A 24,388-nucleotide genomic window follows, 5' to 3' on the forward strand; every position below is an offset into this window, starting at 1 on the left:
AGTACTTTCATTTGGTCACTGTAACCCATCTAGAGTATTTTCATCTCAAGGTTACTGAAACACAAATAAATTCTTGTCATATGTTCCTGCCATTTGTTTAGTGGAATACAGTATGCATACTGCAGGGACCTATCTTGTACATCCATAGGCAGGGACTCTGCTCATGACTGGCCCTGCCTATAGCTTTCATTTAGATTTTAAGTTTTCAGCCACAAGATTTGAATTTTAGCTTAAAAAAACCCCTCCTCTAAACCACTCCACACCCTTTAAAGAATGGAAAAGTCACATCCTAAGATTTTAATGCAAAGATTAAAAGACAGTCCTGCATCGTGTATCTGCACTTTTTTGATGCTCTCCTAAGATCAACTACAAATACAGAATTCTTGCTACATATTTTTTCTCAAATTATCTTGTGGGATTTCCAGATCCTCACGAAGACCTCAGTTTAGCCTCTGCTCTCATTGCACAATCAGCTAGAGGATTCCAGGTGTTGTGTTTACTCCTAGGCTAGGCTTATCAACTCATGCAGTGCAAAGAATACAAAGGTTTGGCAGAGGGAAAACTTAAAAGTATTTAATTGCAAACAAAAAGAAACAGTAAGAAGCATAGTTGATTTGCTAACAAAAATTAGTATCTTGCAGATTTCTGACAAACAGAAGATCTGTGTTGATCAATGAACTTAGGAAAGGAAGAACATAAAATCATATTTGCCAAAATACGTAATGTGCACCGTGTAATATTTTAAGGCATTTCACTATTAAAAATAAAAAAAAAATCTTCAGTTATCACTTGATCAGGTAAAGCTTTCATTGAATATACTTTTTTGTCTTGAGTAAAACAGCTACAAAACACTTGAAAGCATTTGATTTAATATTGCTGGTAAAGTATTTTTAGGGAGAAATTTTAAAGGTACATGCAAGGTAACTATAGCTAGTTTAGCACTTTGTTACTCTGTTCATACATGAGTGGAAAAGATATTCACAACCTGAGGTCTGAACAGTTACCCAGGTATGATGCTTACAAGGTAAAAGCTCAGTCATTCCAGCACAAAACATAAAAATTCAATTTTCTCTCTGTTCTTTGATTATTTGTCCTACCTACCAAGACTCTGGCCCAGTGGGAATTGAGGACACACACATTGTAAAGCCACTAGACGTACTTTCTGAAATTACATGTCTTTGACCTGTTTTCCCCAAAAACATTTGCTTAAACTTTATTACTTTACCAGCCAATGAAGACTAGCATTTTTTTCACTGTGAAATGGACATCAATGGTGGGCCTAACAGACATTTTCCACAAACATTTGCCCAAACAAAGCAACCAAAAGTTACTGATTGACATACAGACAGAAAGAAAGACAGAAAGACAAAAAGAAAGAAGGAAGAGGATATATTCTTTTGTTGTTAGTTCCAATTATTCTAGCAGATTATTATGTTCCATCAATTTGTAAAGACTTCAGGAAATCCCAGTGTAAAACTAGTTCAGAAGAGAGGATTCAGGCCCCATATATGTATAAGCAACTCCTTGATATTTATCAACAGCTCTGTGTAATCAACGAATCTGCTTCTCTGAATTACTAATGTAATAATTCACATAAAACTGAAATAGAGCATTTATTTTTTCCTATCTAAAGAACGGGGTCATTTTTCATAAATATCAAAGCATGTCATAATGAAAAAGAGCAAAAAGAATTAGAAGACAAAAGTCATGAGCATTGACAGGCACCACAAATATGTTTCTGTTTTAGGAATATATAAGTACTGACTGTCCTGTTTTAGCACTGGACAAATGTGAACATGGATACAATTATACACATCCCAGATTTAATAAATTCTGCTTAAGACTTTGGGCCTGCAAAGATGGAGACATATGGTATTATTCAGAACAAGTTATCCCACTGACTTCAGTGGAAATGTCCACAGTGTGTGAAGTTAAGCGTGCATACCTCTTTGCAGAAAAATGCACTAAATCTTCATGTTTTCCCTCTGAAACCTCATCAAGCCATGGGGATTAGAGCTATCCTCAAGTATTTTCTGTGTCTTTTTGCTGTCACCATATTGTTGTTCAGTTTCTGCATTCTATTAGCGTTCCCTTTTGCCTAGAATTTACTTGGCAGCTCTTAGAGATTTTGGTAACATCATAACCCATTTCCATCACATCCACCCTCTCTCACAATAAAATTCTGAAGTGTCAAACGTCTGTCTCAAAAAAAAAGCAGCAGCAACCACTAAACAAAAATTGTGCAACCTTTTTGTCAAGCATTGCATCTATTGATAATGCTATTATGGCAAACTACATAATAATTTACTTAGGAATGTTTTAATGAAAAGAAGATAAATCCTCAAGCAATTTTTTTCCTTTTCTTCATTTTCATCTGTAACTTAATACCATGAAAACCACTAGGCTGTTGGACCAGGAAAGGTATAGCACAATGGAGACAGATATCAGGAGTATTAGTAGGGTTTTTGAGTTGTGACAACATACTTCATAGAAGAAATTCATATAGCAACAACAGGTCATGGGAATTACCTTAACCTATCAGGTGACCAGCCAAAAACATTCAGGGTGTGGTACAGGTACTGAAACACAGGTAGTGCCACTTGGGTGCATTAAGGTGTAAAATGACATTCAGCATACTAAGCACTTACACAGAACTGGCATGTATGCACAGTCCTAGTCTCTCTGGGATCAGCAGCTTGGGGTGAAGATGTGATACTGAGTCTTCGATGCAACGAGAAGTGCATATCGAGGCAACTGATCCCTGTTCCCTTTCCCTTCGGCTCTGTACCACATGGCAGTTCCTAGTAGGTTCCTTGATCTTTTTCTAAAGTGATTTCATTGCTAAAGCAGCAATAGTCGGGAACTTCCCTGCTGAAGCATTTCCTTTCCTTGGAGGAACTTAGGCTAAGAGGTCTGAGTGACTGGAAGCAGTCCTAAACCCTTCTCCCAGCAGAGCATAATATAGCCAGGAAATGGCTTGTGCCTTTGTATCCCATTGAGGTCAATAAACAGAGAGCTGACTAAGGAGTAGGGCCCACCTTAAGATACCAGGATAGCCACTTCTTTAAAATTTTAACTCCTTTTGGGGTCCTTGTAAGATTTTTTTTTCTGTTATACTTGCCATTCACACTGAAAACATAGTCACATAGGAAATGTGTGAAGGAAGAAGAAAATAATGGGACAAAACTGAATAGAAAAAAATCCCGAAAACATGAGTGATAGTTCCATAGGAAAGCACAGGCACTATTTGTGTTCCAACCTATCACTGGTAAGAACTGCGGGATGTTGCAGCTGTCTCCAAGTATTTTATAAATCAGGGCATCCTGCAGGACATAGGAGGGGTAGGCATAAATAAAACAGATAATTCTAATGAAAAATAAGCCAGTTTCTCACACCCGGAACAGGGATACGCTGAAGGGTGTGATTTATTTTGAGATATTCTCAAAGTAAAAATGCTAGCCCGAATACTGGCCACAGGTTAAGTGAATTACACAGATTCACAGACCCTTTAAGACAAAAGGCCTAGAGAAGACAATCTATCTTCAGTGGGTACTTCAATGTGTGTAAGTGAAGGCTGTATTCTTCACTCTTTGAGAAGAAATTTCCCCCTTTTTCAGAGGGTTAGACAGAGGGGGCAATGCTCATTTAGAGGCAAAGGAATAACAGAATGACAGGGTGAGACATCAGCCCACCTGTACCACATATTATTCAAATTCTTTACTGAAGCCCAGAGGACTTCTGTGTATGGTGGCTCATTGTCATGGCTGTTTCACTTTTCATGCCACGGTCAGACATTAAGCCACTCACAACTGGTCCTTCTTAAATAAACTCCAGAAGCCTTTGATCTGTTTTCTACAAGGCTTCCCAGCAGATATTGGCATCTACTTTATTTTTCAGACAACACCAATGGAATGAGGTACATGAATAACTTCTGTCCTCTGAAGCAGTCCGGTTGTAAGCAGCTGAGCACATGCCACTCAATGGAAGACTCAGGATCAGCAATAGAAGTTTGTTTCCTTCCCAAAAATTTGGGGAAACTATATTTTTCAAGGTGAGAACCACTGCCAGTGTGGTCAACACATGAAGGCTAACAGTTTCAGACTAAAGTTCCCAGCTGTGGTTGACACTAATGTTGAATACTTTTAACCAGCTTAAGGTGCAAGGCAGCTTCAGTATGATGCTTACAGTGGAATTTTATTCCAAAGTACAGGCATCAGCTTCAACACAGAGAGTATCTGAGTTTCCAGTATCAGCCGCAAAAAAAATCACTAAAAAGCTTGGAAAAAAAAGTCTCAATTTCTAAAATTAATTGCCCCAGCACTGAATACTGTTCTATTTTGTCCCCACTAGCATATTGCTGTCTCTCTCATACAGAGTTGTGCATGTAAATGAAAGGAGTCTGAGATGTACAGAGACTCCACCTGGAAAATATGCTTGATTCAACACAATAAAATGAGAAACAGAACTATATTTAATCGTAACTATATCAACAAATATCACATAAATAAATAAATGTACCAAAAGTATTGCAAAGTAGACCACAATAATTCTTTATAAAGACATCTCATACTGCAAAACCTAGAGATCCAGACATAGCACTAGTGAAACGGATTTGTGTTCTTTGAAATGCAGTGAAATATGCCCCAACCAATGTTTTTCAGCAACTGAAAATGTTGATGGTGTCCTTAGCAAAAGGGCAAGGATTCATTCCAAAGGTGATAGTATATGCAAGAGTAGGTAAATGACCTTTAGACTCCACTTAAAGTTCAAGCTCATTTTCTTCCAGTAACTAGTCAGACCCCTGGGACACCCTTACTAAGGTACTTGTGTATTCCATTCTGGTTTCTGCAATGAATCCCACCTTTTCTCTACAAATTTAGTTTTATCCAGTCACCATTTTTATTGCAACACCCTGTGACTAATTTATGTAAACCATTATAAATGTTTATATTTATTTCAATTTGACTAACTAAAAAACAGATTCACTGGATAAGCTTTTCATTGATAATCTTTAAGTTCACAAGCACCTGTAATGGCTGGAGGTTCATACCCTAAAGGGAACAAGGCTGGCCTTGATTCTGACCTGACTGCGACTACTCTGATGTGACTGATTTAAATTAAGTGCTTCCTTGTTTATATCTACACACTGTAGCCCTGAGTGAAATCAGAAACATCATTCATCAGTCGTTGCATGCTCTTCTATATGTTGCATTATGTTCTGTAAACAACTAACTTGACAACATTTATCACACAGGTAGCACATTTTATTTGTGCAGCTAAACAAAATAGGTTGAAAGCACACACAAAAAGTATTAAATGGCCTGAATTCCAGATGGTTCACTTGCTCCATAAAGTAACAGTATCTGCTGAGATGACCGTGGTACTGTAGTTCTTTCTCCTCACCAAATACATGCAGTAGGAAGTTTTCCTCTGCTCTTTTGTCATCTTCTTTACTGCTCTCTTATTTCATGACCTCTGAGTTAATCCTTCTATTCTTCCTATTAGCAAGTTTAAGCAGGCAAACTTCAAACAGACTAGCAATGGGTCACAAGGTTTAATGGGCATGTAGATAATCATCTAAATTACATTTCTGGAGCTGATGGGCCAGACAGGCTTAGAGAGTAACTTTACCAGCTTTCACTGTTAATCAGCAAGGATTGTGTGTCTCAGTACGTATCTGCCTTTGCCTGCCTCCCCAAGGGGCTGGGTCATACTGACTGATTAGCAAAGGCAGCTGCATTAGCTTTCTTCTCCCACAAAGTGTGTCATGGAGGCCCAAATGACTTGAAAGGCAAATGTGACCACAGCTCAAACACCAAGCACTCTCTTCTCATCACTGTGGAATTGCTGGCTGTCCTCTTGCAGATTATGATACTCGGCACAACAGTTGTTGCCAATTTTCATGATCTGTTAACACTTAGGAAGTCTTATGCTGAAGGCTCTTCTTTCACATCTATTGTGGTATCATCAAGGGGGAAAATTCAACAGGCTATTTCACATTTTCTGATGAATTTGAGAACAGTGTACGAGGTAAAACTGAAAAGAATACAGTAATGGAACTATCAATAGTGAATGCCCTGGATTTCAGCTTTGAAACACAAACATAGGGGGCTAGGTAAAGAGAATAACAGTTCTCTGTAGGATACAGACAATTTTACAGCTACAGAAATAGCAATGGATAGGTATTGTGAACCTGAATTTCTCAGTGAAGGTACTTACAAAGCAAAGTGTATAAAATCTGAATCTTTTTTTGTTTTATATTGGTGGTTGTGTTTTATATCTACCTTGATTCCAAAAGGAACAGGAGCAGTGGAGTATTGGCTTCCTGTTGTCCTTTAGGTGTTGGGCTCATCTTGCACAGTAAATACTTCTCAATGATTCATTTTACTGCTCTTTATCAAGTTGTTAAATAAACACAAAATCAGACCAATTAAACTATCATTAGCCATGCAATAAGCTTTCACTGTCTTACTTAGGTGCAACATAGGCCAATACCAGCATTCTTTAAAACAGTAAAAACTGTTTCACATATTTGTAACTCTATACAGAAAAGAACCTGACTAACCAGCTAAGAAGTTAAACAACTTTCTATTTTGGATCTCAGTTAAAAACATTCTACAAGAAGAAACTACTGAGGAACAAAGTAAAATAATCAAGAACACTGATTTCCTAATTTGCCTCTCTTGAACTTTGAGAAAGGAAGTTGGGTTCTGACTTTCCACAAGTTTTCATACATGAAACTATGAAACATCAATGGCTTTGTGACTTAGGTACAACTACTTCTGATTGATGTTAGAGAGAGACATGAATTAGGCTAAATAGTTCTATAATTTTCCAATCCACGAAGCACACCATTTCTCAAGCTTCTAAACAAGGGTGACCAAATTTTCCACTTTATCTGGTACAGACGCAGAATACAAGGACGGCTCCATATTGTTATAAAACCTTCAGATCTCAGTTTTGTTTCAAGTACTCACTAAGATGTGGGCTTATCCCGTTTCCTGACTTTTGTGTGGCAGCCTAAGTTATCCACTCTTGGCGCCACAGCATCCTTGGCTCTTTCAATGAAAACAAAAATGGTCAAACCTCTATGCCAGATCATGAAATCCACAGCAGAATTTCAGTCATGTCACATCCCCTTTACCAACCTAATGCACAGGGAAAATGATCTGAATTTCAAATATGCATTGTGAGCATATAGCCAGAGGAGGTGGTAGCCTTTACACAGTGCAGCAATAAATCACTTCAATCTCCATTGTTCTGTTGTACCATATGGCTGACTTGCAGAACTATCCTTTTTGCTTTTATTTTACCAAATCAGAATTATAACATTACCATTAAAAAACTGAACAAATTACTATGAAGAGTTATGGAGTCATTACTATGACTCATTAGTCTTCCCCTTATATCATCTTCATAACAACCTGTACCCTCTACTTCACATTACGGCTTTCTAATGGCAAAATGTAACCAATAATTTCCACTAGCATCAAAAGCTGAGATGATCAAAGCACAGCTATTATTTCTGGAGATGTGATAGTAGGCATACTTTTTTTCCTGCAGACTCTTTTTTTGACCCCACAAGGCAGCAAAATAAGTTTAGTTAGGTCTGATCCAAAGTACATTGAAGCCAAAGGGAGCGTTTTCCCTGTTCAAGGGGCTTGGATTAAGGATATTTTTCTCTTCTTTTACTATTATACACATGACAAAAACGGGTACAGAAGCTGTTACTAGATCCAAATGACAGTCTGCTTGGAGAGTCTCAGAACTGGAAGAGCTGAGGTGTACTTGCACAACTGTGCATGAAGCAACATGCAACTTTTCTGTGCCTCAACTTGGCTCTAGACGGTTTTACCATGCACCTCTCATGATATGTCTATTATCATGACAGAAGGTCTTGCAGACAGAATAAGCTCAGGTACCAGAAACCATGCCACCACATTAACATGGAGCTGGACTGGCGTGGGTGCCATGCAGCAGTGGCACCTTGTTTGTTACCTCTACTTGCATCAGCTTACTCACAGCCAACACATGTAGCTCCACAGCACTCTACTGTCACGTTTGCAATTTAACAAATGCCACCATTCACAAAAAAATGTAACTGAGGCACCACTGAGCCCTGCTGTGTCACACAAAGCTACTGAAATTTAACCTTACAACATAACTTTTGATCCAGTACAAACTGCAATGACCATTTATTAAAAAAAACCACACAAAAAGCCCAAAACCCAGATGCATGCACAACATACATTTTGCAAATACTTTGCCCATATGCATGCACTGATTTGTCTGCAACTTATAAACTGGCAGTCTGATCATGGTTATAACACTTTGTGTGCTGTCATACAGTGCAAGTTAGTTCTAATTAATGAACTTTCTCTCCATGAATTAGAATTCATATTTGTATTGATAGAATGCAATCACTGACACAGCTATTTACCCAAAACATAAGCTAAATATTTCAGCAAGGCTTCAGAAACTTTGGATGACCTTTTCCTCCTCCCCACCCCCTTCTATTATTGTACTTTTAAACATGTCATTGCACTTCCTGGAGCTCATAAAGGAGAACTTGTACTTTGCAGTTCTCATACTTACACAGCTCATCCAAAGACTTGTAAGGCTTTACACTTTACTGGGGAGTTAATTCTTATATCCTGATACTGCAGTTAGAAATGGAAGCATGGAAAAATTATGGGCTACACTCTGACTCCCTAATTTAGCGCAGTTAATGTAGGCAATGCAAAGCCTGAAAGCAAGAGCTTGGCCCACCATGGTGATTGAGATGGCTAAGCTAGGTTCCCTGCGAATCAAGGAAAACCCACAGCTGTTAGAGGGTAACTAGTACATCATCTCTTCCTCTCCAGAGATCTCAGGTGCCTTGCCGAGGTGATATCATTAGCACAGTACACAGGGTACCTCTCAAGAGCAGCCGGCTCAGGGCCGCATGCCAGGAGTTGCCTCTACCTGCCCAGTGTCTGGCTCCAGTGGTGCCCTCCTGTAGGCAGGGGCTGCCAGAAGGAAGCAACTTTTCTGTGGTTAGTTAGGCTGGGGCAGGTTCCCCCCAGGCACTCAGCCTCTAGGCTGGCCTCAGGCTGAGGCGGTTCAAGCATGTGGCTCCCTCTTTTCCCTAAAGGGCTCTAACCATCAGTCCATCAAGCTGTACCTCTCCTGCCCAAGCTGGGCTACAATGCAGAAATGCATGGAGGAAATCACTGTGGAGGGCATGGAGAGGAAACAAGAATAAGCACAAAAAAGTCTGTGCTACCTGGAGCCTTCTGCAGAAGTTACGGCTACCAGTTCTTTAGCAAAATGGAATTGATTCCAGTGGTGTTACTGGGCCTGTTTTATATTGAAATAATCCAAAATAAGAGCAAAAAAGGATCATAAGCAAAAATCTATTCTAAGTAAGTGGGATGATTGCCTGATAACTAGAGCAAACAAAATCCCCATAGGTAACAAGAATTATATAAAAACAGCTTTTCTGATAAGCTTTTCCAGAGAACAGTGTTCTCTCAGGAGCTGAATTGCCTACCCAGCGTTTACTGTGGTCTGTCTCCTTTCACAGCCACCCACAATGGTTTACTGCTATTATTTAAAGACATTTCAGTCCTGTGGCTAAAGGCAAGGAATCAGAAAAAACTGGGTCTAGTCCAGTCTGTACTAGCAGTCTTTGATGGGCTCAGAGATAGCACTGTATCTACAGGATCTGCATCCGCAGCACTGTATCTGTCTCAGCATGTCCCCATCCTGCAGGACCCTACGGAGCAGGTATTAAGAGGCATCTGTCAGGCTGAAATGTCAAATCATGCACCCCACCAGCACTGGTGAGATCTTGTTCACCAGTTGCAATCATACGGGTTGTAATTTAACATTTTTAGTCATGCAATTATGAGTTTCTGCTTGGCTAGTTCCCAGGCAGATCTTCATCTTCTGTATCTTTAATGTGTCATGCACACCCATGGGACGACATCAGTAATTGTATGAAGGGGGATAATATCGTCAACAAACGAATGGAATTGCTCTGTCAGGTCATTGAGGTTTATCTTTTATGGTTTTGTTCCTCACATAATGATGTACTACTGACATTTTTCTATGGCAGCATAATAGCAAAATAACCTAACTGAGTGTCTAGGATGGTGGGATGTTCCTAGTAAGACTGTGCTAAATGCAAACACACAGATGAAGGAAGGAAGGGGAGGAGATACTACATTTTCCATTGCTGAGGTAGGAGGTGCTATAAACAACACTAACTGGTGTCAATAAATTCAGTGGTAATGAAGAGTGATATCACTCCTGATTTAAGAAGTCCTTAACTGCAAGAGTGCTGCCTGAGGAAAGGAAGCATAGGAAAAAGGAAGGCTGAAAGCCGCCTAAAAAATTCTGTCTCTTTAGGGGCTAATTATTATAGCAACCTAATACTTCCTCTGGCTAATGATCATAAACAAAATTAGTTCGTTGGTGTCATCTCAGTCATTATTGGCTTAAAATTGTTGAATCACTGAATCAGCATTCACATGGATTGTCTCAAAGCGCTGGTGGCAAGTTATCTGTCAGTGATCTCTGTAACACACCATTTCCAGTGTACAATGCATCATAATAATGACAAATGTAGCTGCTGCATGGAAACATCCGCTCTTTTCAGTCTCTGCCTGATAATTCTGGAGACGCTTCCTGGAGGGTATCTGGTATTAATCTTGCATCACATGTTAAACAGGAAACTTAGCTATATAGAGAAGACTAAGCATAACTAATATAAAATCAGGAGTAAAATGCAGTAAATTGGAAGACTATATGCTTTTCTCCAGGCAGCTGGACCAAACATGGACTTGAGCCTCAAAGTCTGGGCTCTGTAATGTGGCATCCCCAAAATGCTGGAGGGTATGATTGATGGTCCTAGTAAGGCACAGCCTACTGGAGATACAGGATAAAACTGTAAAGCAAATTTTTATTCCATGCTTAGAGAAAGAAACGCCTAAGTAGAAGCACAGCCAAACTCATTCTTTTGCTTGTTCTTTCCACCTCATGCCCTAGTTGTGCCCATTTTCTCTCTATGGCCTGTTCAGAGCCCAGAAGATGTCTGACAGTGAACAGTGATTATGAGAACCCGTATGATAGTGCAGACTATGTATGAAGTCAACTGTGTAGGTGAAAAAAGTGAGTGTTTGATTTCTAGAGAAAACCCAGAATGTTACATTAATTCCCCCACAGGACAGATCTATGCTCTGCTGAGCTTTTGAGACCTTTCCTTAAAGCAGCAGATACTGGCTGACCAAGATACTGGCCTAACAGCCACATCTCTGATACTGAGAGCCAAAAAGAGTTCAGCACAGAACAGCACAAAAGTAAAGAAGATCCATCACAATGGTTAATTGTTCCTCTGACTCATCTACAAAGCAATGCTTTAAATCATCACAAAAGTCTTTGTTATAATTAAGAAAACATGGCAAGCCTTCTCTCACCAATGGTATAGATGTTGACAAAGCCAGAATATGCTGACTCTACAAAACATTTTGTTCTGACATACACACAGAAATTAACCCTCTACTTGCAAATTAGCTCAGAGTATTTATTATTTACACCTCTACCTTCTGTATCTTCACAAATATACTTTTTAGAAGCACCAAGCTGTGTTATTAGATTTAGGTGCCTGTTCACTTTATACTTAGAGTGAATGGTGATTAAAGGTCCCTTGATCTTTAAATACTTTAAAATCCCTTCAAATACTTTAAAATCCCTTCAAATAGTTTTTATGTTTTCCTGAGCTGTTGTTTGACCATGAATATTTAGGAAAATTACTAACAATTTCAGCAGTTTTATGCAAGTGAATTGATTCACTAACATTACCTGGCATATATAATGGAAGAGAATTTAACCATATGTTTCTGTCAGGACAGGTACTCTATTACGGCAATTTGGAATTGCTCCCCTGAAATTAATTGAACCATGCTGACATACAGCAGTTGAAGATATAAACCCTCACCTTTCTTTTTACAGCAGTCTCTCTGTAGTAGCTCTCCAATCATTTTGTGGCTTTCATCTGAAATGCCTCCAATTTAACAATGTATTCAGTTTACTACCTATTTGCTCCTCAAGGTTATGGGAAGACTGCTTTGTCTTTCTCAGGGAGTGGGTTGCAGGCACATAAAACCCCAAACAATTTACGCTTTATTTAATAGATTAATAGCAATGCAAATGTACTTCTAGTGTTTTGTGTGTTTTCACCAATAAATCATTTCTACACTTGCTGAACATGAAGCTCCTGCTCATTTAAAACCAGGTCTCTGTTTTTTTCTACACAGCTGTAACTATTCACTCGCAAGAGCTTTAAACCCAATCTCGATGTGAATTTCTTTCATGAAGAAAGTAAAAGCTGCCTTAAGCAGCATACATTACCACTATTCTGTGCTCAGCTGCTTATTCCTGCCCCTGCACCTACCCCTTCCCTTGTGTTCACATAGAGAGATTAGGAACCTTATCCTAGAAACTAGTCCATTTAAAAAAAAGAGTTCTCCCATCTGGTTCATGAGTAGCTGCAGGCAGGGAAAGGGATGCTTAAGTTGGCATTGCTCCTGGAAAAAATGGCTGTCATACTATGCTCTCACCAGTGTTTCTGAAGAAAATTTACAGTATAGGTTTGAGTATTTCAGATCTAACAATGAGTGGGCTTTTTGCTTGTCCCAACCAGTCCCTCCTGGAAAACAGAGTTAGCATTCTGGACTGCACAATAGCTAAAATCTCTAATTTAACAGTTATGCCAATATAAATTTTGAATTTTAATCTATTTTAATCAAATAACCCTCTTTGAATCAAAACATTGTCTTTTGAAGAAAGCATATGCTTTTATTCTTTTTTCCATAAAGAGATAGCACTTATCAGAAAGCTTTAAAAAAACAGAAAGAGAAAAAAAAATGGACTCAAACTATTATGTTTTTTAGTTTGGGGCATTTTTTGTTGTTTTCTGAAAAATTCAAAGCCACTGAAAAAAATTCTCACCAGCTCTAGATCTGAGAAGACTAAAGAATGTGATGCCTGATTGCTCCTATAATTGATATTCTTTTATTCTCTGAAAGGGAAGTAAGCTAACTTTGCAAATAAGATAGATACTGTCTGGTTGCTGATATAATTAGGCTGTACATTCAGTTCCAGAAGTGCACTTTCTGTGTGTTTTCAAGCAAGACACTCAAACCCAGAACTGCCAAGAAGGTTAGCTGCTGCTACAACAAGCACTGCAAAACCTAGGAGCCTGCACATGGCATCTGCAATGTCCTAAGGACAGAAGAGATGGGTGGTTTGTAATGCGGGTCACACTGACTCTAACAGAGCTAACAGGAAATACAGAAGGCACTAATGTGCTTCAAGCCTGTCCTACTACAGGACAAGTTCTTTGTTTCTCTCCTAAGCTTTTTTTCTTTCTTTCTATTTTATGGACATTATTTAATATGTGCAAGGTTCTTCAAAATCTTTGCATGAAAGCAGTAGGCAAAAAATTAATTCATGTTTCTATAACTGACAGTTTTTACTTGTACTGTCTGGTATGAAAGGCATTGTAACTGTAATAGCACACAGTTTAAAATGAAGTAAAAGCATTTTATTTTCCATGGGAAATTTATAACTTGAGCTGAAAAAAATACAAGTATTGTCATATCTTGCATAACAAAAAAATGTAATTACTTTGATTTTTTTTTTAAAGGTTTCTTCCTTTCTAAAGGGTTTTCTCATCTCTACCCCTCAAAGACTACAATAAAGTTAAATATAGTTATTATATTAGGCTTAGGTCTTAATTGCTTTTTCATCAATGGAAGTTTAGTAGATAGAAAGAGAAATCAACATCTTGTTGCTGGCACCTTGTTGCCAGCTGCATTGCAGCCATTTGGTGTCACACTGTCAGCAATGCTATACCAGTATCTCATTATCAGCTCTGTTGGATTTCTTATGCTAGCTGGACTCTAGGAAATGAATATGATAAAAGGGTTTATAAAAACACAAGAGAAAATAGTACTTAAGAATAAGGTGTTCTATAAAAATGAGGAAAGGTTTTAAAACTGTTCTCCTGTAAGTCCATCCTCTCAGACCTGAGAAAGCTGTAGAACAGCCAGAGCAACAGCCCATTGCATTGCACTGATTCTGGAAAGTACTTCTTCATGTTTTGTGCAAATGCACAGACAAAGAGAATGATACACACTGTGGCTATAAAATATAATATTAGCTATCCCTTACTCACAATGCAAAAGCAAACCCGAATAAATAACTGTGTATTACTAAAATAAAAAATAAATTAAAAAAAACCAAACAAAACCCCCCAAACTTGTAGCAGCAGAACACTATAGGTACAAAAGTTCACAGTGTCAAACAAGGTTCCCTAAGCACATCACCAGTTACTTTCCATGACTGTGACTACTCAGAGATTAACAATCAAAGAGGTAGCATCCACACATTTCAAGTGAGGCATAGATAAATCTATTTGCATTTTAAGGATAATGGGCAGTGCAAGAATGAATAAAATATTTTGTCCTTTATGACAGTGTGTACATAGTCTGGGATCTTTCACTTGAGGGTAATGCTGATACCCCCGTCTCAAAAGCTCACTGAGTTTTGCTGCTTGCTTTGTATTCTGCCTATCTTGGTATCACAGCTTCCCAGGTGATAATGAAATGGCACAACTTCACTCAAGTACACTTAATTTGAATATTGTCGACAGTTGCACAAAATTAAGTTAAAGCACAAACCAATAACCTCTCCATTTGCAGTCCAAGCAATACTGTCAGAATGCAGAACACACAATGAAAGGCAACCAAAGCTGCTGAAGGTGCTGTGGTGATGCCACAGTTTATCCCCTACTAATTTGGTTTTAATGAGGATATTATAGCTGCTATCAAAAAGTAGAAAGGACAATATTTTTTTCCCCTTTTAGGGGCTGCAAGGCTTGGAACCACACACTTCTTAACTCAATAGCCTTGAAATTAATCCAGGATTATTCAACTGCATGAGAATTGTTAGAAGACTGGAAACAACATCCCACACTCTGTCTTTCTATTGTAACCTTCCTTATAGTATCATCTTGCAGTGAAACCTGAATATCCTAATGGGATTAAACATAAAAGAAAGTCAGGAAAAAAGTTGCTGGATTAGAATTTTAACTGAAGCCTTCTGTGAGAAAGACCACACCACTGTCAGTGACCTTTCTCTCCCCATGTGTGATCCCAGTTGTGTCTAGTCAAGTGTCCAAAGGAGACTCCATCAGTTCACGCTGTATTTATCCTTTTGCTCCTAAAACAGGTGTCTTGTTACTAAGAGAACAAGCATTCATGCCATTGATCAGGGTGTATTAACCCACTCTGCAAGAGCGCATAATGTTCTCTGGTATGAAAAGCAGAATGTAATGATGCTATTTAAGACCTGAGTTTTGTATTGATAAAAAACATCACTCTAAGCAAAAGGCAATAAATTCTGTTCTAGCAAATAGGGAAAAGGGAAAAAAATGCAGGCTTTTGAGTGTTTTAGAATGCCATTTCTATCTCCAGCTCCAAACTGTTTTTTAAATGCACTCTCTGGTAAGTTTGCCTTTAACATATTTTTTTTAAATGTTGTTTTAGAATCTCATACTGTATCTTCACAGCCCTCATTAGACACCACAAGAATGCTTTTCATCTCATTTTTATTCTGAACTCCTGAAGTCCTGCCTGGCTCTGAACAATTATATTAATTAGAGAGCAGTTATTCACAGATGAGCAGAAAACCAAGCTCAATCAAAAGAAACTTCTAAAACACTTTTCATTTTTATCATTCTAGATCTCTTTGCCTTCACAGTGCTTCAAAGATTCATACTCAGTCTCATAAATGCTATCATTAAACATTAACAACAGTGTAAACTCTAGTGTGGGAGGATGTGTATGAGGTTGAATTCCTGTTCCTACACCCAGATACATGCCCCAAATTGGGCAACTAGAGGAGCTTTCCTCACATCTTTCCAGCCATTGTGTTCTCCTAGTAATGTAACTCCAGCTCAACCTATTGTTGCTCTCCTTTTCATACTAATTCACATCTAAGGTGTCAGGCAAATCACTGTACAACTGAACTGAAATCTTAGGTATTATATGTGTTTATTCATATTTGTTTTACTCGTAGCAACTACTAGATCTAGTGCTGAGGCAGTACAAAGAGCAAGAAGATGGTCCTTGACCTTTTGAGCTTGTAAGATAAGTGTAAAAGAGACAAAGAATAGGTAAAGGGCCAGACAGCACCATAATCAGGTATTCAGATAGCAGTCAGTAGGCTATGACTACTGCATACATTTTCTCTGACAGTTCTGATTTGCAGATTGAGATAATTATTGTGAACATACAATTTGCTATCAACATTTATAATCTCTTCAGTTCCTGTTTTAAGCTCCAGTGCTCATTTTTCCACAAGAAAAAAAACATCCCTCTTGATCTGTCCCATCACATAAAATGGCCTGACTTCTCCCACCCTCTTCTGCAGTATATAGAAAGAAACCAGAAAAGGGCAACAGGTTTTGTGAAAAGGATATTTTGATATATAAAGATCTGCATAAAGAAGAGAAATAAAGATAGGATTAGACATGTGACATGAACATGGATGACAGTTTCAACACTATGGTTTTGAAAATCCTGCTTTCTGGTTGCAGAATTGTGACGAAATATATTCCTCCTGGATGCTCTAATATTTAGAATAAACCTACCAAACCTTTTAATCTGCCTAAAATCCCACAGACAAAAGCACTGCCCTTGATTATGATTTACCATGTCACGTCCCTCTTTGAATCGACTGGCTTATCTTTGCCCACCATATCAAGCACCAATGTTTAGCCCTCTAACTTTGGAATCCAAACAGCTCTACTTCAGCCTGTGTCCCAGGTTTTCTATCTTACGATGATTATTGCCATAGTTTCACTAACTGAAAGCTTCACTGTTCCTTTCTTTCATTATCTTTCTTCCAATTTTGTGTCTAATTCAGTCCAAGCTCCCCTTCCCCAGCCCCTTTTTAGCCCTGTCAGACAGACTCTTACCCTTCTTTTCCTTCAAGAGACCCACTGCTTCCTAAGGATTGTTATTTGTTAGAAGTAATTTATTTGCATTCCCAAACTTATATTTGGATAAATATGATGTAAGTGACAATCATCCCTTTCCTTGGAAACATCAGTGGGTTTTTTCCATTGTGTTTGTTGGTCTTCTAGAATAAACACTTTTCACTCATAAATTATCTAGCAGCATTTGTCTCAAACACTGATAAACAGACCATCATCATAAATAGCTTTCCTGGTAAAAGGATTTTCATGCATGAAAACTGCAGTCTGTCCACTGCGCGATACAGAGGGACTGTCTTCTCACAAGCAAACAACAGCTCTCTGATGGGTAAAGTTTTGGCTGACCAAAGTAAGGATTAATTAACCTGGAGCTCTCAAATACATGGTAACTGTAACACGTACTTATGCTAGACTTACTTTTTATATCCAAAACATTGTGTAATGCTGTATTTCATACAATTATAGCATTTAGAACTCAGATTCTAACCTCACCAAAACTGACTCTACACCAGCTTTGGCCCATGTATCCTAATTTATAGCACTGGATGAACAAAAAACAGTTAAATTCACTATTAATTTGTATAGCAAAAGAATATAGAGACAATACCTGCACAAACCCACATATCATATAGTCATCAAACAAAGGCAGACTAGGGCGGTCCTCTCGATAAATTGTGATTTTGTAGCTGCTCACAAGCTGAGGGCTGGGCTGTGAATCATCTGTTACCAGAATGATTACTTTGTTCAATCCAAGGCCAAGGGGGTAGTTAGCAATGCTGCAAGGCAAAACAGGAAAGCAGGGGAATAAATGCGAAAGCAACAAAGACTTATGCTGCTTTATCTATGGCAGCTAAACCTTACTTGCTCCTTGAGGCTTCTAACATTTTCTTTCTCTTACAAAATATATAAGATTTTAAATAAAAAACAGGGTAAAATAAGATTTACAATTCTTTCAGGAAGACAAAATACTTAATAGTGAAACTTAGTGAAAACTGCTCAGTGGCAGTGGCAAAGATTCTGAAATGAAATCTGTGAATGAAGCCACTAGGGACAATAATTCCTGGCAGGTCCAAGTTCATGGAAAAGTCAGCAGGGAGACAAACAAGATCAGAGTTGTCAGCTAGCTGCTGAAATCATCCACTAGCCAAATGTGATGGAGTCCCGGACAAAGTGCTCAGAGTGACAGATGAGCAAAGCTGGACTGTGCTCTTCTTCCCTTGGCTGGGAAATGAGAAATGTTGAAAGACACACAACCTGCACATCCAGGGCTTTTTCTTTTCACTGTAAAGGACATATTGCTATTCTTTTTTTCTTTTACAAGGAAGAAATCTCTTAAGTTTTTCGCATGTATCCATGTTGACTGCCAAGGTGCTTAACATTAAAACATTAAAAAGTTGGGTGGAAGAATTTTATGGGAGCTTCTTTTGAAATGATAAATCAAGACTAATTTCTTATTGAAAATATAGGAAGCATATTAGCCATTAGATCAGTAACAACTGTACAGACTGTCTGGTTATTAGCAGACATTCTAGGTCAGAGCATCTGCTTCACAGTCAGTCAAAAGATTGTGTATTTCATAGGGGCTTCATGCCATGAAGAAAAGCTAGCTCTGTAATGGTTGAGGATTCTTCCTCCCAAGTAAATCATTCTCCCTGCTCTCCCTTTTATCCACTCACTAATGGCCAGTATGTAAATAGTCCAGTTCTCTGGTGCTGAGGTACGTGACCCAGATAAATAAACACTTTTTGTCCCTCCCAACATCCAAAAACAGGTCATACCCAAAATGCCTATTGGGATTGTCCCTGGCACGTGCTGCTGTCTGTGAGAGAGCTGGTTGGGAAAGCCAATACTGTGCCAGGGATAATAGTAGTAATCAAACATCATGAATGATTGTGGGTCAATGCTCAAACCTGATGTTTAGTGATGACTTTGCTCTCTCCCTTATCCTCCAGCTTTATGCTTCTCTGTAAGATCAGATAAGCTGAGACTTTTGCTGATAACAAGACAACCCACTTAGTGGATGAGGGAAAGGCTGTAGATATTGTCTACCTAGGCTTTAGTAAAGCCTTTGACACCATTTCCCACAGCATTCTCCTGGAGAAACTGGCTGCTTATGACTTGGATGGGCATGTGCTTTGCTGGGTAAAAAAATGGCTGGATGGCCAGGCCCAAAGAGTGGTAGTGAATGGAGTTAATCCATTTGGCAGCCGGTCACAAGTGGTGTTCCCCAGGGCTCAGTATTGGGGCCAGTTTTGTTTAAGCTCTTTATCAATGATCTGGATGAGGGGATCAAGCAGAAATGTTGATCTGCTTGAGAGTAGGCTCTACAGAGGGATCTGGACAGGCTAGATTGATGGGCTGAGGCTAACTGTATGAGGTTCAACAAGGCTAAGTGCTGGGTCCTGCACTTGGGTCACAACAACCCCATGCAATGCTACAGGCTTGGGGAAGAGCGGCTGGAAAGCTGCCGGGTGGAAAAAAACCTGGAGGTGTTGGTCGACAGCCGGCTGCATATGAGCCAGCAGTGTGCCCAGGTGGCCAAGAAGGCCAATGGCATCCTGGCTTGTATTAGAAATAGTGTGGCCAGCAGGAGCAGGGAAGTGATCATCCCCCTGTACTCAGCACTGGTGAGACTGCACCTCAAGTACTGTGTTCAGTTTTCAGCCCCTCATTCCAAGAAAGGCACTGAGGTGCTGGAGTGTGTCCAGAGAAGGGCAACAAAGCTTGTGAAGAGTCTAGAGCACAAGTCTTATGAGAAGTGGCTGAGGGAACTGGGGCTGTTTAGCCTGGAGAAAAGGAGGCTGAGGGGAGAACTTATCGCTCTCTACAACTACCTGACAGGAGGCTGTAGTGAGGTGAGTGCCAGTCTCTTCTCCCAAGTATCAAGTGATAGGACAAGAGGAAATGGCCTCAAGTTGTGCCAGGGGAGGTTTAGACTGGATATTAGGAAAAATTTCTTTACCAAAAGGGTTGTCAAGCACTGGAACAGGCTGCCCAGGGAAGTGGTTGAGTCACCATCCCTGGAGGTATGTAAAAGACGTGTAGATGTGGTGCTTAGGGATGAGATTTAGTGGTGGGTTTGGCAGTGTTAGGTTAATGGTTGGACTCCATGATCTTAAGGGCCTTTTCCAACCTAAGTGATTCTATGATTCTATGACAATCCCTTATAACATAATTCTGACTAATATGGATCATTCTGAATGAGTAAACTTGAATTTATTTCTTTGTTTGTTCGCAGCTGCTCTACTCTGACCCATGTAAGCAGACTGCTGGCTGAGGGACCAAGCCCAGCGCGACATTAGCTTAGGCCATGGTGCAGAATCAAGGCCTGGATACGAAAGCTCAAATTCTTTGCTGTCTACTGTGTGCAGTGTAACAATGTTCTGTTCCCACCCAGCTTTGATGCTGTCAGTGACTGGAGAAGCTGGGGGAGATGCTAGCAACTGTGCATTCTGTAAAGCTAGGGTTAATTATGGCTTGAGAACATATTACCATTGCCTTCAGGACGCTGACAAATAAATACAAATTTCTGAGTGTTGGAACTCTCTCTGTCTTTCTTGTGACTAATATATAGGCATTCTGTGCTTTTGGAAACATAAAACAATTCTGTAATATTCTGACATATTTCCAAAGTTAAGGACACTTGTAGTTTTTATCTCATATTTTTTCACTCATACCTTGGCCCTTTCTTCTCATCAAGGTGTACTCGGCATTGACAGTTAGATGGTTCTGCTCCTATCTTCACTGTCACCATGTCGAATGGGACTTCTGCGTAGTATTCTTTGATCTTTGGGTTAAACTGAGGATTCAAGTCCAGCTGTGGACTGGTGAAGATCTGCCTGATATGAGATAGGGTATCTTTATCTGTTCCAAGAAGGCATCAAAGAAAAAACTGTGAAATGTATGAACATTTTTAAGTAACATGCAACTTCTGGCAGATTGATAACATGTACAGTGGCAAGATTTTTAATGCCTGGTCACTCTGAGACTGATAATCCTGCTACAAGGTCTTAATGGAGTTTGTATTGGCACTTGAGAGAAATTTTTAGACCCTGAAGGGATTTTAATCATTCAGTGCCCAATGACTCTAGTCAGAGTCACAAAATTCAAAGTCTGAGTAAGCCTTTGAAAATGCAAGGATTAGGTCTGGGAGATCCTGTCTCCAGTTAGTTAACTGAAACTTAAAGAAGAGTTAGGCCAAAATTCATAACCTACTTAGGTACCAGCCCGTGTACAGGGTTTATGTATATGTGTAATTGCCAATAAAAATCAAAATAAGTTAGACATACTCTTACTGTTCATAAGAACAAGTCACATGGAGATATCTAGACCCATAGGGTCATTTGCAGTACAGCTGGAAGAATGTTTTATTAAAATTCCTAAATCAACAAATTCCAGCTCCTTCCCTGTGTATGAAATCTCCACAACCAAATCCTATTTGCTCAAATGTATCCTTTATTTTGTAGTGTTTGCCAAATGACTCATGAGAATAATTATTTGCTGGCAACCCACTTATGACAAATATTTTAATCCAACCTATTGGATTCAGATTTACAGTATAATTACATATTCAAAACTTGCTTTCCACATATAATCTCTAGTATGTGTTTAAAACTAGGTACTTCAGAAAACACTCCAGCCAGGAAACTCTTTTAATATAATATCTGAAAAATCTTGTGGCTTAAAACATGGCTTAAAAGGCCCATAAAGGATGCAAGCAGTTCTATGTGGGCCTTTTCTACCTCAAAATATCTGCCTTGAGAAACAAACCAGGGCAATTTCAGCACTGTCTTGCATGGATTAAAATATAAAGAAGTTATTCCAGTGGAAGAGCAGAATTTGGGCTAGATTTGTAGGGGAGTAGAGGCTTATAAGTTGACACACACAGAAGGTATTTAAAAAAAATCCTACAGATGAGTATAAACAGCTCTCCAGATCCTGTATGCCTTACCTAGAAAGACTGTCTCATGACTAGCTTAAAAATGAGGAATAATTCAAAATAAAATTAATTGAGCTATTTTCAAAATCAAATATCACTTAGTCGGAATAGTGATGCCAGTCAGCCAACCCAGGATCACTTCTGATCTCTGACTGACACCGAGGAGTTCCTGGAGGGACCATGAGATCAGTAAGAGGGGAAATGAGACTCAATGGGTAGAAAAGCCTTTCCACCACAGAGCAATTGTTTCACATTTATAAAGCGACCCCTCAGATAACGTGTCAATGAGGAAGGCAGCAGAAAGCATTGCTCCCACCAAAATGAAATATACTTTAAACATTTGTACAAGCAGATATCTTAGAAAAACTCTTCATCTCTTAAGAAGCTATTTAAAACACCAGCATTGAGCTGAAGTCTGGCCTTGTACAAGGCTGATTAAACTCCATACAAGTTTAAAGGTTATTCCACAAGAACAAATGTATGCTAAAGTTCTTGGAAATAAGAGGCAAAAGTCTATTGAAGCGCTGCAAGGGATCAATGAGTGCTGGAATACTCATATTAATACGCATGCATAGCAATGTTTAACTTTGTGCTTGAGGCTTATTTAACATAATAGCCCAATTATTGAGTGATTCATAAACATTGTTGCTACTTAAAAATCCTTTTTTTTTCTTTTTACATAACAGCCCCTAGGCACTCCATTCACTGAAAGCTTATGCAGAAAAACCCAAGAAATTTGTTCAAGCAATCACTCTTCTTCCTCCTTAGTGGTCTAGAAAGACCTTGACTTACCATAACTGCATTGTCTTTCCTTAGTCTTACTGGAATAATGCAATGCTGAAAGATAAACAGAAACAATTAATAATTTTCTGCTCTAAGCCTGATTCACAATCCTATAGGAGAAGGAACTCTCATTGTTAATTATAAAAAATACAGTGTCTTTTCATTCTTTTCAGTATGAGACCTTTGCTTTAGGCTCGTGAACACTGCTCATGGGCTCAGCAGAATAACTTACATGGATAAGGAAGAAACTGGTCTTTTATATGTAGTAAGCTAAGACCTTCCAGCTGGAATGCAAAACAATGTAATCTAAATCATACATGTTATCAGAAGTAGTACAAATAGGAAAAACATAGCGTATATAAAAGATCTTACTCTGATCCCTTACCTTCATGATTCTTCCTGAAGCCAGAAGGAACATTCTGCTTAGGACTTGCATTTTCTTGAGAATTCCTGTCAATTCAATAGCAGACATATTTCTGTGTGAATGGAAGGAACAGAAACCATGGAACATTTTTCGAAAATTTCCATATGGCAACCCAGGGCACATGGTATTTTAATACTCTCCATGGAAAGATGAACCTTCTGGATTCTTGTTCCCAGCATTAGCAATATTACCTGAATGAACGTGACAGAAAACATGCATTCCACAACAAATGGTAGCATTTGGCATGAAAAAAGGAAACCAGAAATAAATTTCAAACCATGGTTGAATTGCTGGGAAAAGGAAGAGTGGATATAGCTAAGAATAAAATTACCTGAACCATATATCTTAACTGTTTGTATGATGCTTTTTTTGTATATATTTGAGGTTAAAGTTAGTCTTTCTCAAAAAGAATTAAATATAAATGAAGGCCTGTGTCAAGGGGAATATCTGTACCGAAGTTAGCAAGAACTCATACAGTGGAACATCTGTGTGTTTTGATTTGTTTGCTAATTTAAAACAAATCACATGATCAACATCCATAGTATATATATAAATCCTCAGTGAAAAAAGACAAGTCAATCGCAACAATTCATTAACATGTTAGTGGTGCCCATACTGCTAACTCCACAGATTTTTTTCTTTCATATAGCATTTTGGGACCATAATAGAAGAAAGGCAGTAGGCATCTCTCCAATCCATGTACTGGACCTCTGGCTGATAAGACATTTTCAGAAGTCCATTAGCGTTTCTTGAAGCTTTCACATGTTTTCCTCCCGGTGTTTTCTGTAGAAATTATCATAAAGCAGCTTCTTCCCAGATACTGCTACCCATTCAGTTTGGATTTTGAAAGACACAAAGTCACTGTCTGTGCCAAGGAAGGGAGGTGGCAATATTGTTCTGTGCAATCAGCCATCACTAATGTTTCAACAGGAGCTGCTGAAAGCAATATTGAGGTCAATCATAGTAAAAGGTAAACTGTCCAATAATAAAACAGAGATTTCTGCGTTATCTCAATGAGATAAGGAAAGAAGCAGCTGGCAGATCTGTGTGTCTCTGTGTGTTCATGAAAATGTAGTTCTGAGATTTCAGTGTCTAGACACCACCCTAATTTCATGCACATTCATAACTTACTTCAAAGGAAGTACTTAACAAACTATTAGAGTTTGTTTTCCAAGTTATAAGTCATTTTGCACCCCTC

General features: G+C 38.8%; 1 protein-coding gene and 1 long non-coding RNA gene across 2 annotated transcripts in view; both read right to left on the reverse strand.

The window, feature by feature from the left end:
• Window positions 1-24,388, reverse strand: part of CPED1 (cadherin like and PC-esterase domain containing 1) — a 170,010-nt gene that overhangs the window by 56,187 nt on the left and 89,435 nt on the right. Inside the window, exons 20-23 of the mRNA XM_075025008.1 lie at window positions 23,152-23,216; window positions 22,776-22,820; window positions 20,722-20,908; window positions 17,652-17,820 (exon numbers count right to left, since the gene is read on the reverse strand). Of these exons, the coding sequence (XP_074881109.1) occupies window positions 17,652-17,820; window positions 20,722-20,908; window positions 22,776-22,820; window positions 23,152-23,216 (466 nt within the window). The remainder of the gene's footprint in view (window positions 1-17,651; window positions 17,821-20,721; window positions 20,909-22,775; window positions 22,821-23,151; window positions 23,217-24,388) is intronic.
• On the reverse strand, window positions 558-14,766 carry LOC142029858 (uncharacterized). Its single transcript, XR_012650043.1, has 2 exons — window positions 6,285-14,766; window positions 558-6,036 (listed from the first exon to the last, which is right to left on the reverse strand). It is a non-coding gene; the product is annotated as an uncharacterized LOC142029858 (long non-coding RNA).

Source organism: Buteo buteo, chromosome 4 (assembly GCF_964188355.1).
Source record: "Buteo buteo chromosome 4, bButBut1.hap1.1, whole genome shotgun sequence".
Lineage (NCBI taxonomy): Eukaryota > Metazoa > Chordata > Aves > Accipitriformes > Accipitridae > Buteo > Buteo buteo.